General features: G+C 43.9%; 1 protein-coding gene across 1 annotated transcript in view; it reads right to left on the minus strand.

Moving 5' to 3' along the window:
* Nucleotides 1-299: 299 nt before the first annotated feature.
* FBXO42 (F-box protein 42) overlaps nucleotides 300-18,201 on the minus strand; it is a 93,459-nt gene continuing 75,557 nt past the window's right edge. Inside the window, exons 5-10 of the mRNA XM_003279533.4 lie at nucleotides 10,332-10,485; nucleotides 9,140-9,250; nucleotides 7,090-7,186; nucleotides 6,553-6,609; nucleotides 5,748-5,864; nucleotides 300-5,242 (exon numbers count right to left, since the gene is read on the minus strand). Coding sequence (XP_003279581.1) covers nucleotides 4,127-5,242; nucleotides 5,748-5,864; nucleotides 6,553-6,609; nucleotides 7,090-7,186; nucleotides 9,140-9,250; nucleotides 10,332-10,485 — 1,652 coding nt within the window. The 3' untranslated portion in view covers nucleotides 300-4,126. The remainder of the gene's footprint in view (nucleotides 5,243-5,747; nucleotides 5,865-6,552; nucleotides 6,610-7,089; nucleotides 7,187-9,139; nucleotides 9,251-10,331; nucleotides 10,486-18,201) is intronic.

Below are 18,201 nucleotides of genomic sequence, written 5' to 3' on the forward strand. Positions count from 1 at the left end.
TGTTGCCCAGGCTGGAGTACAGTGGCACAAACTTGGCTCACTGCAACCTCTGCCTCCTGGGCTGGAGCAATTCTCCTGCCTCAGCCTCCCAAGTAGCTGGGATTACAGGTGCCTGCCACCATGCCCGGCTAATTTTTGTATTTTTAGTAGAGACAGGGTTTCACTGTGTTGGCCAGGCTGGTCTCAAACTCCTGACCTCCTGATCCGCCTGCCTTGGCCTCCCAAAGTGCTGGGATTACAAGCGTGAGCCACTGCGCCCGGCCAGACCTCTTTTCTTTCTTTTTTTGCTAATAAAACAGTTAAGACAATTGTCCATTTTATTTTATTTGTTAAATTGCTAAAAAGTCATCAGGGGAAAACATTAACAAAAAATGAAATTGACAGATTTAAATATCAATGAAATCCATGTTTCATTCCTACACTGTTATGTGCCTAAAATGACTATCTCAGGGTAAGCCACCTGGCATCCCTGAGTTGTATGGGAAACATCACTCACAGCACCAGCTTCGCCAGGGCACATGGGCTGTGCACTGACATGAACCCTGGTTGGAGGGAGGGGAGCAGAGCAAGTAGAGTGTACAATGGAGCCAACACCTAAAGTTTGCTCTCATTTGACAATGAACACAGTGAGAGGGAGCCACTTACTGGTAACCATGCAGAACATGCCTTCTGCAGTTCATGGACAGGCTACATGGGACGCAGTCCTGGAAGTTCAGCTTCCTCACCACCAGGCGTGGTTAGATCCTCCCCACTGACTTGTGCACTGGTAAGAGACCATGGATAATGCAAAGCAGAGCACATCACCATGCCAGGATCACCACAAGGACAAGGACAGACAGACAACCCAACCAGGAATACCACTTTTAAGGGGGAAGGAAAGAGTGAAGCAGAAGGAAACCCAGAATGACAAGGTGAAAGAAAGGAAAGGGAAACATCTCTTTGTTCTCCATTGGCTGGTGGCTTTCTGTCCTCCAAAGTCAAGGCTTCTTAAGTTGGTTTTCTTTCTTCCTCCTCCTCCTCCTCCTCCTCCTCCTCTTTTAAAGAGTTCCAACACAGTTCCTAGAATAGTTCACGGTTTTCAGCTGTTGCTGTAAAACTCGAACATTAAAATCAAATCAATCCACAGACAGCTGGGAGGAGAGTAAGCCCAGTATGCCTTAAAATGAAATTTAAGCTTGTTTCAACACCAAATTTGTGCTCCCAAAGTGTGGGGTAGGGTGGGGTTGTGGAGTCCACCAACCAAGTGAAGGGTGGAAATACGAATGAAAACACAAAACCCTCTCTGCTGCATAACCTGTGAAATGAGAGAACAGGAAGCTCCGTCCAAGAGGGTAGGGAGAGACTAAAATTCTTACCTAAGATGGACAAGGTGACCAGTGAAGTCACTAGGCCATGGGAGCTCTCAAAAGGCACACTTGCAGGAATGGAAGGGGTTAAAGCTTCAAGTAGAAACAAAATGCATTTTCAATAAATACTGATAAATATTTGCTTCAGGTGCTCCTAAGGGTTAAAAAAAATTTAGTCTCATTTTTCTCGGTGAATTTTAAGACAAAATTGGTATCATGTGAAAAATGGGGTCATGGTTCAATCTGGCCTGACTGCAGCATCCACAGCATTGTGGAAATGCTCACCTCGGCCGAGACACGTGAAGTCCCACTGCACAGGTGGCTTCAGGAGGCCTGAGGAGACAATCACCTTCACTGTGTTGACTCACTTTCCCACGGTACACGCCCACAAGTGCCCGGGAGCTACCAAGACCAACAATAATGGGGGCAGACAAGGCAGATTTTTCTTAAAAAGCTGTAAGCAAACAGTCCGGTTCCAGGCAGTATGGGTCAAACCACAATTCAATGGAGTTCAGAGGAACCAGATTACTTTCTAAGACAATCAACATCTCTGTTGCCTGCCTACTTGGGGGAGGTGGAAGGAATCAACACGTTAACAGCTGGCTTAGGAAGGCCACAGGACTAAGGGAAAGACTGTAAGGTTGAGATTCTGTACTTTCAGGTTTCTAATATACTTTATATTTAGATAGGAACTACTGAGTTTGGAGGCACAGTCCATGCACAAACACAATGTCCTAACACAAGGTACAGCAATAGCGGTAACACCTGAATTGCTAATCTTCTGGCCCAGCCTTCCCTTGTAAATAAGGACCCCACATGATCGAACAGTCTTTGCCAAGCAAGGATTGGCAACAGCACCAGAGCCCCAGAGTCGGGAAAGGGAAGTGTGGAGCTCCATGCAGTTGGATGCCACATAAGTAGACACATGTTGTTTCCTCATTGAAGGGAACACAGAGAGCAGTTTCTGGAACACATACCCCTCCCCACAAGCTAGGCTTGGCACCAGGGTGGCTTTCCTGCCGAGACCACATTGTAAAAGCTAATGGCTAAGAGAAAGGATTCAGCATGATGTAACAGGAGAAAACACACTTATCAGTACACTTAGGCTGCCAGATGCTGGCTGAAAGCCAGGACCAGATGCAGCAGGCTTTGTGCCTGAGAAACGCTAATTATAAAAAGAGGAGTGTCAGGGTGGGAAAGGTGACGTTTTGAAATTTAAATCCTAAGAGCAAAACAAAAATCCTCTTTCTACTGATGAGAAATCACCAAAAATCCCTATTTAAATGGTGCCATTTGAAATAAACTTATTTTGACATCTCCTATGCCCAGGACATGGTTGAGACTAGTAACTTTCTGTATCAAGCAAAGAAATGCTCTACTTGGTTACACCTTAATCTCAGAAATGAAGGGAAAGTAAAAACCCAAGCCTTATTTGGGTGACAAATGAAGAAGACAAGTGCAAAGGATGGAGCTGTTCCTGAGGTCAGCCATGCGTCAAGAAGTCAAGTACATGATTCTCAACTCCATCACCTGCCTATAGCCAGGAAAAGGAATATATGTCACCACAAGGAAAAAAACATTTCTAAAAAGAACTGTTATTGGAATTCCCTTCCAGAATCAATTTCCACATTCTACAAATATGGGATGAGTGTGCTCAATGTGCTTTGGAAGTAAAAAGAAGCCCATAGGGAAAAAACAGTATCTTTTGATGCTTCAAAGATTTCTCACAATATTGGCATCTTAGAATTCCCTACTGGCCCCCTAGTGACACCAGGGAAAGGGTTCCACAAGTATTTCTAAGCAGCTTCTGATTTCTGTAGGCACCTGAGCTTTGTAAAAGAAACAGAAAGTCAGACAGGTTTTAGGACTTAAAAAAAAAAAAAAATCCACATATGCAAAAAAAAAAAAGAAAAAAAGGTAGAAGAAAAAAGCAGCCTGTAAGTGAATGGAAAAGGCAGTTTCCAAGTACCATGTTCTAAGGGAAGAAAGAGGAGAATAAGTATGTTTTTTGGCAACTTGCAACCAAATATGATTGATTGTCAGAAATTTCCACAATCAGACACAAAACGTTTTCTGAGACACATAAGAAGCACTCCAAAGACCAATGGACACTACTAGGCGGTCAGATGTTGGCTGCATAAACATTATTTCACGATTACCTGGCACACAAATGTGGAATAAAATCTGTTGGGTAACTTTCCTCAGCCATAAAGGGCAAGAGGGGCCAGGCACTGGCATTTCTGCAGAGCTGTCACAGGTCCTCTGTGGTTTTAAGAGGAGAAGGGGAAGAACAGTTACTTTTACCCTGACAGCACCTGAAGCATGAGAGTCTAAAAACCTCCACCTTTGCAACTTACATATGCCCTTTCATTTTTTAACTCCAAGAAGGCCACATAAAGATTTACAGGGGGCTCTTCAGTTTCTTTTGGAAAGTTACTAATGTTAGTCTGTTCTCTAACTTCTTGGGTCTAGTTACCAGCAAGGTAGAAAAGGCAGCCCAGCCCCTGTTAAAACACAGCAACAATTTTATCTGAACCAGGGTGGAGATCTCTCCCTTTTTTTGTAAACAGAGTTGGCTATATAATATATATATATATATATTTATATATAATTTTTTTTCTTAATGGAGATTTGATCCCAGCCTGGAGTGACTTCAGTTAGGAATTAAAGAGTTTTGGCTTCTGGGAGTAATTTTGTTTTCCCAATTCTCAGTCCAAATGCTTACACACTGGAAAATTCCAAATTAAAAGCCACAGAAAAGGAAAGGGGTTTAGAACACATTATCTCTTTGCTCGTACAAAGTACAAGGCGTTTGTTTTTGGATAGTACTTCACATTCTGTTTCTTGTCCATGAGTCCTCCAAATATGATGAGTTCACCCCTGCCTTGTACCACGGTATGCAGGCTGGTTTCAGGAGGTCCAACCACAGAACTGCTATTAAATACTTTCCATTTGACCCGCCCCTTCTCCTTGGTGTCTTTAATGTCCAGCACGTACATCTGCATGGGCTTGCAGTTCATACTCTGGTATAGGGGTTTGCCAACATTTAGGGACTGTGGAGGGTGGTGGCCCAGGCGGCGGGCAATGGGAGGTAAGGAATGTCCATCTCCTTGGGCAGGCCCTGGGCGAGGGATGGGCACTGCTTCTCCACTGCTCAAACTCTGGCTCCCAGGAGAGCCTGGAGAAGACCCAAGAGGAGGACTTAGTGCTGCAGAGGCTGAGGGGCCTTTGGAGGACATCGCTTTGATGGCTTCCAGACTCCGACGCAGGGCACCTGGGGAGACGGCCCCTGCAAGGGCACTGGCCACGTGAGGTGGGGTATGCACACCATTTGTCTGTTCAGGAGGGTGTCTCATACTTCCCCCAACTGTCCTATTGTCCATGCCATCCATGGGATTGCTACTGGAAGTGGGTTTCAGATCCCAATTCAGGTCTATGGATCCTAATCTCAGATCTTTCTGATCTGGTAGTGATCCTCGTCGGGGGGCCAAAGAAAGTCCCATTTTTAGGTCGTATCCTTCAGCAGCAGATGGAGTACTTGGAGATATGGCCTGTACAGGACTGTCCAAAGAAGAGCCACCCACAGCTGCCGTTCCTGGAGACAAACTCCCACCATTGAGGATAGGAGAGCCGTCTCCTCTGGCTGGGGAAAGGCTTCCTTCCCGGGAACCTGAAGGAGTCTGCCTTTGAGCCCTGGGTCTCAGTGTTCCCCAGCGGCCGTTAACACAAGGAGCTTCATCCATGCTTCTTACTGGAGACTGAGAGCGGTACTCTCGGGTTTCAGGAACGAGAGCTGGAGGAGTGGCACTGATAGGTGATGGGCGAGAGTTCAAACTGGGGCTGAGTGGGGCTCTCCCACTAGGAGCCTGGCTGAAGACCACCACACACTGTCCCACCTGGAAGACAAACGACCAGGGCTCACAGACTCTTCTATGATTCTGATTGTTCATTCAACTGTCAAACATTTTATCATGAGCATCTGTCATGTGCCAGACATTTTGTAGGTACCTGAGATATGAAGATGAAAATGATGTAATCTGCCCTCTAGGCTAGAAGTCAGACATGGGAACAATCGCTGCTTTGTGTGACATATGCTATCATTAGAGATATGTGTACAGAAGGAGTGGGGAGAAGGGAACAATCCGTTTTTGTTAGAAGGAGAAGGGAAAGTTTCACAGACAAACAGATGCTTAAAAGTTGGGACTTACTGAATGAGTAGGGCCCCTATAAGTTTTCCCATTTAGTGAGAAATGCCAAAGGAGCTATGCCTAATGTTCACCTCTTTTGTGACACCAAGGTGTTTTCTATTTTTGTACAAATTTCTTTGTAACCTGACAAAGTAATGTGGTTTTCCACAATTTAGGACCTGTACTCCTGCTAGCCTGTCAGCTCCCTGCTTACCCGGCAAGCTGGATGGCACCACAGTTCTGGGGCCCCATGCTCTTCATTTTCTACCTTGAGTGGCTGCCAGGCCCAAGGACCAGAATGCATGTGCAACAACCAAGCATCCTTGAATAGCTGTAAGAGAAAAAACCAACAACAAGACTCAGGTGTGATATGCATTCCAAAACACACACACACACAGAGTTGCAGTCTCAAAGCTGTCCTGTCTGGTCTTGAAAGGATGTGGATTCTTCAGAAAGATAGCAAAATCCTCAGTTAATTATTCAGTTGTGCATGCATCCACTTATGCTTTCATTCGTTCATATATCACCACTGGCTTAGCACATGGAATTGTGCTTGTGAATCAATTGTGAGTGGTTTTGACATTTGCCCATAATTTTATGTGTATGCATTGGGGATTGAAGGAGAGGATAAATAATACATATCCACAACTTTCTGAATCTGATTTCTTAAATTCTGTGTGAACTCTTGACAGTTATCAACCTGCTTTTTTGTTCCACTGCCCTCTCCCCTTTGAAAATATGATAGCAGTAAACTTTATAGCCTAAAAAGGAAGTAGGACTAGGAAGAATACAGATATGAATATTCAAGAGACAAATATCTATGATTAAAAGGATCCCCCCCAACCCTAAAAAAGAGCAGAAACAAAGGCCAGAAAATACAAAGGCTATACCCAAAAAGCATTCCTTAAATTAAAATGCCATGGAATTAGTCTTGTATACTCCTAGAAAAGAAGACAGGGGAAACAGGTTTTGAACACTTAGCAGCATGCACATGGGAATGCCATAGAAGCAATACTCACAGCATTGGGACCGCCACACCCTCCGAGGATTAAGATAGTTGCATCATCTATGACAATCTGAGGAGGGGAAGACATTGAAAATAAACCTACAAAGACACAGGTTTCTGACTTTCTGTGCTTTACTGGTATATGAGAATAGCCTACCTAGCTCCCAAATGGGAATGTTCTAGTTACCATAACCTCTCCATTCTCCTAAAAACATGTCAATTCTGATCCCTGTGAACAAATTACTGATAATTCACCTGAAAGGATACCTTCTTTGTTGATCAAATATTAACATGAATGTCAACCACATAAAATGCAGGATTCTTTTGAGAAATGACACAGCAAAGTAAATGCTTTAGGGAGAAGCATAATATAAAACCACTATAAATAATATGACCCATTAGAAGTTGAAAAATAAATACCAGTAAAAAAGAATGATACATTTTCTTTGGCTTAGTGCATATTGGCATCTTACCTGACTCCCTCCTCCCTCTCCCGTCCTAACTGAAAGATGCTAGTGTTTGCTGAATAGTTATTTTAATTCCTGAGCACCTGAGATTGGCCACCTCGAGGATGAGGACTGGGGCCGGAGATGTTCGGCTTGGACCACGCCCACTGTTCAAGGTCAAGGACCCAGACATCATTGCTCCTGTGAATTAAGGACAGAAGGATAAAGGGAGTTAGGAGCTCCCAGGGACCATAATGGTAGCTGGGGAGTTCCACATGCCTGTGCCCATCTGGCAAATTTGCACCATTTTCACTTTCACAGACTGTGTGGGCTGGAGCAAGTTTTAGAGATGCCCTACTCAGAGTTCAGGGGCTTCTGAACCAGAAAGAGACCATGTTGCTGAATCCCAGCTCTGTAGCCTGAACAAGTCACTTAATTTTCTCTGACTTTATCTCTAAAATGAAAATACTGTTACTACTCTCTGAGGAGCTGATATAAAATGAAGGGACCTTTATAAAGATGCGCAGCAAAGTGTTATGCTCCTACTTAGCACTTAAAGCTGTATCTTTCTTCCCCTACTTTCCCTAGCAGTCATCCTGAGACTTTCCCTCTGCTCTTTCCACAAGGCCTCATCTGAGCCACGTCTGCGGCCAGACACTAGTACCTGATGAGATGATTTTTTTAACCATCTATTAACTGAAGTAAAAGCAGATGATTAAAAAAATAGTTAATTGGTGACAGCAGGAAATAGATACTGGTCAAGCTACAGTTTTCAAAAGCAAAAACCACAAAGAAGAGAAAAAACGATTCAAAAGGCAGCTTCATCATTGTCCAGGAGTTAAAAGCTTTATCGATTCTGGCTACAAAAAGTAATTTCACAATGACTAATGAAAGCTGCAGTTTTATCAAGGACAGACTGGCATCTCTAACCCTCAAGGGACCAACATGATGAGGACAGACTCCTGGATGGCAGTCTCTCTTTTATGGTCACTTAAGGTCATTGATTCACCCACAAAAATACAGGAATAGTAGTTCCAACATCTGAAATCCTAAACTCTCCCATTGGGAGAGTAGCTCTTATAATCTCTCTCCATAACTGTTTTAAAATATGAAGATGGAAATGCCCTAAGGGAGGACAGGTGTGGGATGGTCTTCCACTTCAGAGCACAGAGAGAATGACCACAACTGCTGCTACCGCTGAATCAGACAGGGATACAGATGGAATGCTCTGGCTCCTGACTATGGCTTGAGCTGTCCAGTATGGCCAGAAGTGGACAGGACAGGAGGTAGGGACAATGACCTCACAGAAGTGTCATGCCTGACACAGTTTTCCTGCTCCTACCCAATCCACAACTCATCCCATTTGTTTTTTTCTTTTCTTTCCCTCTTTCTTTCTTTTCATGCCCTTTACATGTGGCTCAACCAACCCATCACATTTGGAGGGCCTACCATTTCCACTTGTCCTGTCAATCTCCCCCCTTCTCCTCTAAAGCCCAAAAGGGCAAGAGCTGGGTAATAAAGTAGAATAAGTAAAAGCACTTTGTTTCTCGAGAAGTTGGCCTTCTGCAGGCACAGCACAGCAGGCAAGGTGGAGGTTCCATCAGAATTTGATCCTACTGAATAGAACCATGTGTCAAAGAGATTCTATGTAACTATGATTTTATAGAGCAAATTTTTCAACTTACTGGTCTGCGATTAAGGGATTAAAGAACAGAATACTAGGATGAGATAACTAATTGGATTAATTAGAGCCATGCTCAGGAATACTGACCCTAATTTACTTTTTTTTTTTTTTTCTTAAGAGTCTCAATCTGTTGCCCAGGCTGGAATGCAATGGCGCGATCTTGGCTCACTGCAATCGCCACTTCCCAGGTTCAAGCGATTCTCCTACCTTAGTCTCCCAAGTAACTGGGACTACAGGTGTATGCCACCATGCCTGGCTAATTTTTGTATTTTTAGTAGAGATGGGGCTTCGCCATGTTTGCCCATGCTGGTCATGAACTCCTGACCTCAGGTGATCCATCCACCTTGGGCTCCCAAAATGCTGGGATTACAGGTGTGAATTAGGCACCTGGTCCCTAATTCACTTTTAAACCTGTTATTCCCAGGAGTATTTACCTTCAGGCTCATATGGAGCAAACCAAATGTACTTACATTTGCCGGGATCCTAAAGAGCCACCAAAGACAATCATTTTATCATCTATCACACAGGAGGAGTGGCCAGCCATGGGAGGTGGCCCATGGGTTGTCACAATGCAGTTCCACCTAATGGAAAAAGACAGGAGGAAGCCAAGAAGTCAGCACCACACACTTTATGTAAAAATAGTAAGTAGGCATCCATTTAAAATGATAATCCTATCACCTTCAGCAGAGATTTGTTGGGATAATAAGTAGAGAATGGCATAATGTATTTATGCCTTTCCTACAAGTTTGCTTAAAGTTATCTTCTTTCAAGTTCTGAACGTAAATGGTCTGGAGGGAGAGAGATGAGAAAACGATGACAAGAGACAAGATCATGGCTTCTTTGGCCTGGTTTGCTGACAGAGCACCACCTGCCACCTGCTACCTCTCCCTATGGTCCTGATCAGTAACAGCTAACAAGTGCCATGTACTAAGTATTCCATTACAAGAAACAGCAGTTGCTGTCATTAAGAAATATATGTTTGAAAAACAATTCAGAGTAAGTCTTGGAGACACAGTTAAGAGTAAGGAATCATCTGGATCCACAACACTCCTGGAGTGTTAGCAGCCAAAGCTGAAGAGCTCGCTGTTCTTCAACTGGCTCATTCATTTTTCTTGAAAGAGGAATAAATCTCTTCTATTTTTTCTCTTTAGAATAAGGGTTCTAGGCCGGGCGCGGTGGCCCACGCTTGTAATCCCAGCACTTTGGGAGGCCGAGGCGGGCGGATCACGAGGTCAGGAGATCGAGACCACGGTGAAACCCCGTCTCTACTAAAAATACAAAAAATTAGCCGGGCGTGGTGGTGGGCGCCTGTAGTCCCAGCTACTTGGAGAGGCTGAGGCAGGAGAATGGCGTGAACCCAGGAGGCGGAGCTTGCAGTGAGCCAAGATTGCGCCACTGCACTCCAGCCTGGGCGACAGAGCGAGACTCCATCTCAAAAAAAAAAAAAAGAATAAGGGTTCTAAATGCAGGGTTCTAAGGGAGTCCTGTCAACTCTCTGAAACTGTTGGTAAAATCTGTGTATATGTACATTTTTCCCCTCTTGGGAAAAGAGTCCACAGCTTTCCATCTAATTCTCAAAGGGACTCTTGACACAAAAAACAAAGAATCCACTGATTTAAGGCCTTTCCTTCCAGATTTAAAGAGTTTATCTTTGTGACTTACCAATTTTTAGAGGGTGAGTAAGTGTGTATTTCATCAAAGAATCTCTCTGGCTGGTGTAGGGGATAAGGGCTTGGCCGAGTCCAGCCACCAAACAGCACTAGCAAGTCCTTGTACACGACCAGAGTTGCTCCAGCTTTGGGGGAAGGATAGGACCCTAGGGAAAGTCAGTAACACCATGGTTAGCATTCAGGATCTCACAACAATCCGTAGTTAGACTACCCATAGATCACCTTTCCCTGGAAGGGTAACAAAAGGGGAACTAATACTACAAAGCGTAGAGGAAAGGTGGAAAGAAAACTGGGTTTGAGTCTGAGAGAAAATCATCACTAATTCACACGTCTTTTATTATTAACAGAGAAATATGAGTTAGAAGAAAGTTACTTAGGCTCTCTCATGTTTATAATTTGCTCACCTAAAATTAGGGATGAGAGTACCTATCTCATAAGGCTGTTTTGTGTATTAAATAGTATATTCAAAGCACCTAACATAATGCCTGGCACATAGAAAGTGCTCAACAAATGAGCACCCCTTCCCATCCCTTTAACAAACTTAACAGAGGTCACGAAGAAAAGAAAGAATGTAGAGGACCAGGCAGAAGTATACATAGAGGCTGGATGTCTGGATGCAACTTAAAAGTAACTCGTTACAAAACACAGGTAAGAAAAGGAGGCAGGATGCTGTTCTTATTTGTCCTGTGAGTCAAATTTTAACATAGGGACCTCTAGGCCCCTAGCTATGGGCTTCACATAACTAGACAGACTTAGCCTAGCACAAATGGGGCAGACTTTCAAGGATTGGTGTGAAGCAATTCCAACGAAACCATGAGTCTTACACCAAACACCATCTAGACTAGACCTCTGGGCTACACTGACCAAATTCTGAAAAAAACAAAGTTTGGCTTATGCTGCAAAACTTTAGAGATAACAAATGTCTTATAGGAGCATAATTTTTCAAAATCTATTGTCTTTGAATAACAATTGCTATTTCTCCCCATCCCTCACTCTACATGTCACCTTTAGTTTCCTCAAGACCAAAGTAACTTGTCCCAATATCCAGGTGTCAGTAAATACCAGAATACTTTTTTTCTTTGGAGACGGAGTCTCGCTTTGTCACCCAGGCTGAAGTACAATGATGTGATCTAGGCTCACCGCAACCTCCGCCTCCTGGGTTCAAGTGATTTTCCTGCCTTAGTCTCCTGAGTGGCTGGGATTACAGGCATCTGCCATCATGCCCAGCTAATTGTTGCATTTTTAGTTGAGACGGGGTTTCACCATGTTGGCCAGGCTGGTCTCAAACTCCTGACCTCAGGTGATCTACCCGCCTTGGCCTCCCAAAGTGCTGGGATTACAGGCGTGAGCCACCATGCCTGGCCGAGAATACTTTTTTTAAAAAATCTTTTTTTCTTTTTGGTTAAAGCTGCAGGACTCATTTTTCAAAGGATATCTTAAGCAGAAGAAATCCCAACACTACATTAACCTGACAGCAGTGGAGATGCTCCAATCTAGGTGGAGAGCTTTGCTTCCTCTTTCAGTAGCACATTACGGGAACACTGTTTGAAAAGCCCTGCTCAGATTGCTTTAATGGTGTCACTTACAAAGTCTCAGGTTGAGAAGGTAGAGCAGAGGACTGTCTTTCTTGTGATCTCACTTAGGGAAACAATACGATTTACTGAGAAGGCATCAGTCCTGAAGAATACAGGGTGAGCATCTAAGAACACCATGTGGCATCAGCTATTTTTCATTTCTTTTTCCTTTTTTTTTTTTTTTTTGAGACAGGGTCTTGTTGTTGCCCAGGCTGGAGTGCAGTGGCACAATTACGGCTCACTGCAGTCTCGACCTCCTGGGCTCAAGGGATCCTCCCACTTTAACCTCCCAAATAGCTAGGAATACAGGCAAGCACCACCATGCCCGACTAATTTTTAAATTTTGTAGTGATGGGGTCTCCCTGCATTGCCCAGGCTGGTCTCGAACTCATGGGTTCAAGCAATCCTGCCGCCTTGGCCTTTCAAAGTGTTAGGATTACAGGTGTGAGCCACTGTGCCTGTGTCAACTATTTTGAATACTTTCCTAAATAAAACCAACACTAATCCAGACCACAGGATCTGACAGTAGAAATGAGTCTTTATTTATTAATCTTGAGACAAGGTCTAGCTTTGTCACCCAAGCTAGAGTGCAGTGATGCGATCATGGCTCACTGCAGCCTCGACTTCCTCAGGCTGAAGCAATCCTCTTGCCTCAGCCTCTCGAGGAACAGAGACTACAGGCATGTAATACCATATCCAGCTAATTTTTAAAATTTTTTTGTTGTGATCAGGTCTTGCTATGTTGCTCACGCTGGCCATGAACTCCTGGCCTCAAGTGATCCTCCCACCTCAGCCTCCCAAAGTGCTGGGATTATAGGCATTACCCACCTCACCCAGCCAGAAATCTTCTCTAGGAAGAGTTATCACATCAATCTGAAGTGCTGAGGTATTCTCTACCCTCAAATCCCATAAGAATAGTGACTAAGGAGGCTGTTGTCTTTCATACAGCCTTACTGTTCCTGGTCAAAAACGTTTACCTCCCCAGGGGGATCTATCTCCTAGCCCAATTAGAAAGCCTAAGTAATATAATGGTCTAGTTAAAACACAACTATTGCCCTAAAATAATTTAATTTATGAAATACCAGACAAAGCTTCCAAGTTCTTGCCTGTAACTTGGAAATCATCAGTACTATGAAACAGTTAGAAAAAAGAAAAAACAAATAAACACATCACAGGCTTCAGCAAAGTAGTAATGTAAACCCTCTAGACTACGATGTGGATTTGGATTTGAGATACTGGGCTTAAAGAAATTATAAATGCAGTATAAGAATATATACCTCTTGCCAGGCGCAGTGGCTCACACCTGTAATCCCAGCACTTTGGGAGGCCAAGGCAGGCAGATCACTTAAGGTCAGGAGTTTGAGACCAGTCTGGCCAACATGGTGAGATCCTGTCTCTACTAAAAATATTAAAAAATTAGCCAGGCATGGTAGCCCACGCCTGTAATTCCAGCTACTTAGGAGGCTGAGGCACAAGAATTGCTTGAAACTAGGAGGCGGAGGTTGCAGTGAGCCGAGACTGAGCCACTACACTCTGGCCTGGGTGAAAGAGCAAGACTCTGTCTCAAAAAAAAGAAAGAAAGAAAGAAAGAATATATACCTTTTAAGGTGGGACATATTCATAGAATTTTTTAAAGTATTCATAAAACATAGCATACATAATGAAACTAGAGGAAAGACTACACTTTAGATCTGTACTGCCCAACAAAGTCACCATTGGCCACATGTTGCCCGTGGTTATCAAACTGAAGAGCACAGATGTAGGACATTTCTATCATTGCAGAAAGTTCTATTGAATAGCGGTATTTTACAAAAAGGTTTTAACTTGACATGTCAACAGTGTGCCTGTGTTTGGGGATTATGGGAAAGTAGCAGTGTGCCTATGTTTGGGGATTATGGGAAAGTAGCAGGGATAGATGAATAACTTAACTCCAAGAGAAATGACAATTATTGTTACTATAACTCTTACTACTGCTACTGATGGTAATGACTAATATTTATTGAGCATCTACATCTATTATGTACTATGCAGCTTTTTTTTTTTTTTTTTTTGAGATAGAATCTCGCTCTGTCACCCAGGCTGGAGTGTAATGGCATGATCTCGGCTCTCTGCAACCTCTGCCTCCCAGGTTCAAACAATTCTCCTGTCTCAGCCTCCCAAGTAGCTGGGATTAGAGGCGCATACTGCCATGCCCGGCTAATTTTTTGTATTTTAGTAGAGACGGGGTTTCACCGTGTTGCCCAGGCTGGTCTCAAACTCTTGAGCTCAGGCAATCCACTGGCCTCGGCCTCCCAAAGTGCTAGGATTACAGGTGTGAGCCACCGCGCCTGGCCCAATTACTATGCAGCTTTTTAAGTGCTTTGCATGTATTAATTAATTTAATCCTTCTAAAATTCCTAGTTTTAGTCCTATTTTACAGATAAGAAACCTGAGGGCACAACTCTTTAAATAACTTGTCCAAGGTCATAGAACTAATAAGTGAAGAGCCAGGATTCTAATCCATTTATTCCAGATTTTAATTTTTAATTTTTTTTTTGAGACCAGGTCTCACTCTGGCACCCAGAATGGAGTGCAGTGGTGTGATTGATCATGGCTCACTGCACTTCTGACCTCCTGGGTGCAAGGGATCTTTCTACTTCAGCCTCCTAAGCAGCTAAGACTATTGTCACAGGCCACTACATCCAGCTAATTTTTTTTTTGGTAGAGATGGGGGTCTCTCTATGTTGCCCAGACTGGTCTTAAACTCCTGGCCTCAAGTGATTCTCCCACCTCTGCCACCTCCCAAAGTGCTGGAATTACAGGCATGAGCCGCCTCACCTTAAAAGAATGAGCTTTGAAGTCAGAATATATCATGATGCACTTCATGCATACAGATACATTCCTTCTGAATAGTTGCCACAAACAAGTCTGATGCCTTAAAAGGTCTAGTGTTTCAAAGCTGAAGAAGTTCTTTCTTAAATCTTAATCCGGTAAAGCCAAAGACCTAGTCAGAGAGAAGTAAATTAAACAGAAGGCTATTCTTAGAACCTCTTTTTCTCTACAAGGCTCTGGGACACACTCCACCTCTAATATAGGACCATTTACTTATTCTCTGAACTCTCCAGGGAAAGGTAAGCTGAGGCCAGTGATAATGATAAATCAATATAAGAGATCCCCTAGGACTATCTTAGGTAAGGGCTTTCCAAAACGATCCCTCAGATATCTTGACCTTTTAGGAAGGCAAAATCTTTCCCTCTACTTTTTATCCCACGAAGTAGGAGAACTCCTCCATCTAGAATTTATCTCCACAGCCTGTTTTATGTCACAAAGAGTAGGAGCATCTTAAATACCTCAACTTAATTTCAGCATCTTAATTATCTCAACTAAGTAGGGGAAAGTTAAATCAATTGTATACCCCCACCTCAATTTGTGGGTGAACTGGAAAAAAACTTAACATACAAGAACAAATGAGGGGGCAGAGATCAACATACAGCTTTTATACAGTGAGTTCAGCAACCAGAAGTCAAGGATACAGGTATATCAATTTTTTCTTTTTGAGACGCGTCTCACTCTGTCGCCCAGGCTGGAGTGCAGTGGCACGATCTCGGCTCACTGCAAGCTCCGCCTCCCAGGTTCAAGGGATTCTCCTGCCTCAGCCTCCCAAGTAGCTGGGACTACAGGCACCCCCCACCACGCTCAAGCTAATTTTTTTTTGTTGTTGTATTTTTAGTAGAGGCAAGGTTTCACTGTGTTAGTCAGGATGGTCTTGATCTCCTGACCTCACTATCCACCCGCCTTGGCCTCCCAAAGTGCTGGGATTACAGGAGTGAGCCACCGCGCCCGGCCCAGGTTTATCAAATTTTATGTGACCCTGAGTGCCCATATAATATTTGGCATATTTATTGTAAATTGGATACTTTTAAATTATTGCTACTCTAAGAATTGATATTGTGAAGTCTTTATAAAGAACTCCTACTTCCATTATTTCTAAAAATCTACATATTTCACATATATGTGTGTGTATATGTATATATATTTTGAGATGGGGTCTTGCTATGCTGCCCAGTCTGGTCTTTAACTCCTGAGCTCAAGCAATCCTCTTGCCTCAGCCTCCTGAGTAGCTGGGACTACAGGAGTATATCAAAATGCCTGGCTCATATTTCATACTTTGAATTTGTTTAAAGCAGATGGTCCTTAATTCTCTCTCAATGATCTTTTTTTTGAGACGGAGTGTTGCTCTGTCACCCAGGCTGGAGTGCAGTGGCACGATCTCGGCTCACTGCAAACTCTGCCTCCTGGGGCCGTTCTCCTGCCTCAGCCTCCCGAGTGGCTAGGACTACAGACGCCCACCACCAGGCCCGGCTAATGTTTTGTATTTTTAGTAGAGATGGGGTTTCACCGTGTTAGCCAGGATGGTCTCGATCTCCTGACCTTGTGATCCACCCACCTCGGCCTCCCAAAGTGCTGGGATTACAGGCGTGAGCCACCGCGCCCGGCCCCCTCTCGATGATCTTAAAGCAAAATCTATAAATCATATGAATTTATGGTGAGATGAGGTGGGGTGTGGTGGCTCAAGTCTGTAATCCTAGCACTTTGGGAGGTCAAGGTAGGTGGATCACTTGAGGCCAGGCGTTTGAAACCAGCCTGGGCAACATGGCAAAACCATGTCTCTACTAAAAATACAAAAATTAGCCAGGTGTGGTGGCGTGTGCCTGTGGTCCCAGGTTCAAGAATCACTTGAACCTGGAAGGTGGAGGTTGCAGTGAGCCCAGACCGTGCACCAGTACACATGGTGAGGTCAGAGATTACGGGGATCCAGGAATTTTGGCAATTTCTTTTTCTTTTTGAGACAGGGTCTCACGCCGGTTGCCCAGGCTAGAGTCTGGAGTGCAGTGGCGTGATCGATCTCAGCTCACTGCAACTCCAACTTCTCGAGCTCAGGTGATTCTCACACCTCAGCCTCCCAAGTAGCTGGGATTACAGGCATGTGCCACCACGGCAGGCTATTTTTTTGTGATTTTAGTAGAGACAGCATTTTACCATGTTGTGTAGGCTCATCTCAAACTCCTGGACTCAAGCAATCTGCCTGCCTCGGCCTCCCAAAGTGCTAGGATTATAGGAGTAAGCCACAACTTTGGTAATTTCTATATCAAAGAATAACATTCTCTTTAGCCAAAGTGGAGTTCTGGAAAACAAACAATAAGTCTCTACTAGAATTTCAAGAAAAACAAGAAAAGCCATATTCAAATTATATAACTTTATTCATTTTTTTTTTAAGTTCCAGGAAAAGCAAGCCATTTAAAGAGTGCCTAAGCCAGGCGTGGTGGCTCACGCCTGTAATCCCAGCACTTTGGGAGGCTGAGGCGGGCGGATCACAAGGTCAGGAGATCGAGACCATCCTGGCTAATCTGGTGAAGCCTCGTCTCTACTAAAAATACAAAAAAATTAGCCGGGTGTGGTGGCAAGTGCCTGTAGTCTCAGCTACTTGGGAGGCTAAGGCAGGAGAATGGCGTGAACCCGGGAGGTGGAGCTTGCAGTGAGTCGAGAGAGTGCCACTGCACTCCAGCCTGGGCGACAGAGCAAGACTCTGTCTCAAAAACAAAACAAAACAAAACAAAAACCCATGGCCATACATTATTAACAATAACTTTCTTTTTTTTTTTTTTTTTTTTTTTGGCAGAGTTTCACTCTTTTTGCCCAGGCTGGAGTGCAATGGCACGATCGTGGCTCACTGCAACTTCTACCTCCCAGGTTCAAGCGATTCTCCTGGCTCAGCCTCCCGAGTAGCTGGGATTAGAGGTGTGTGCCACCACGCTTGGCTAATTTTTGTATTATTAGTAGAGATGAGGTTTCACCATGTTGGCCAGGCTGGTCTCGAACTCCTGGCCTCAGGTGATCCACCTGCCTCGGCCTCCCAAAGTGCAGGGATTACAGGCATGAGCCACCGCGCCAGGCCAACAATAATTTTTATATGGAGTAGCCATAGATAAAATATCAAGTCCTGACTTTGAAGAACTGCCCCTATGTGCATGTAATTCATTCCAAACAGCAGCTACAGTTATAGCACATAGGTTTAATACATTTTTATTAAAACACACATATCTGCCACACTAGCACCTGAGTAACTGGAAATCTTGAACAACATGGAGTACTCTTGGAATAGCTGACATTCGATACTTTAAAAGGCACATAACCACTATGGTGACATATGATGAAATAAATACTCCTCCTGCAAGAACACTTATAAAATGAAGGTTTTATACTCATTAGGACATTTCTTGGCCTGCCTTCAAAATAATGAAGCCACTG

This window comes from Nomascus leucogenys, chromosome 24 (genome assembly GCF_006542625.1).
Source record: "Nomascus leucogenys isolate Asia chromosome 24, Asia_NLE_v1, whole genome shotgun sequence".
NCBI lineage: Eukaryota > Metazoa > Chordata > Mammalia > Primates > Hylobatidae > Nomascus > Nomascus leucogenys.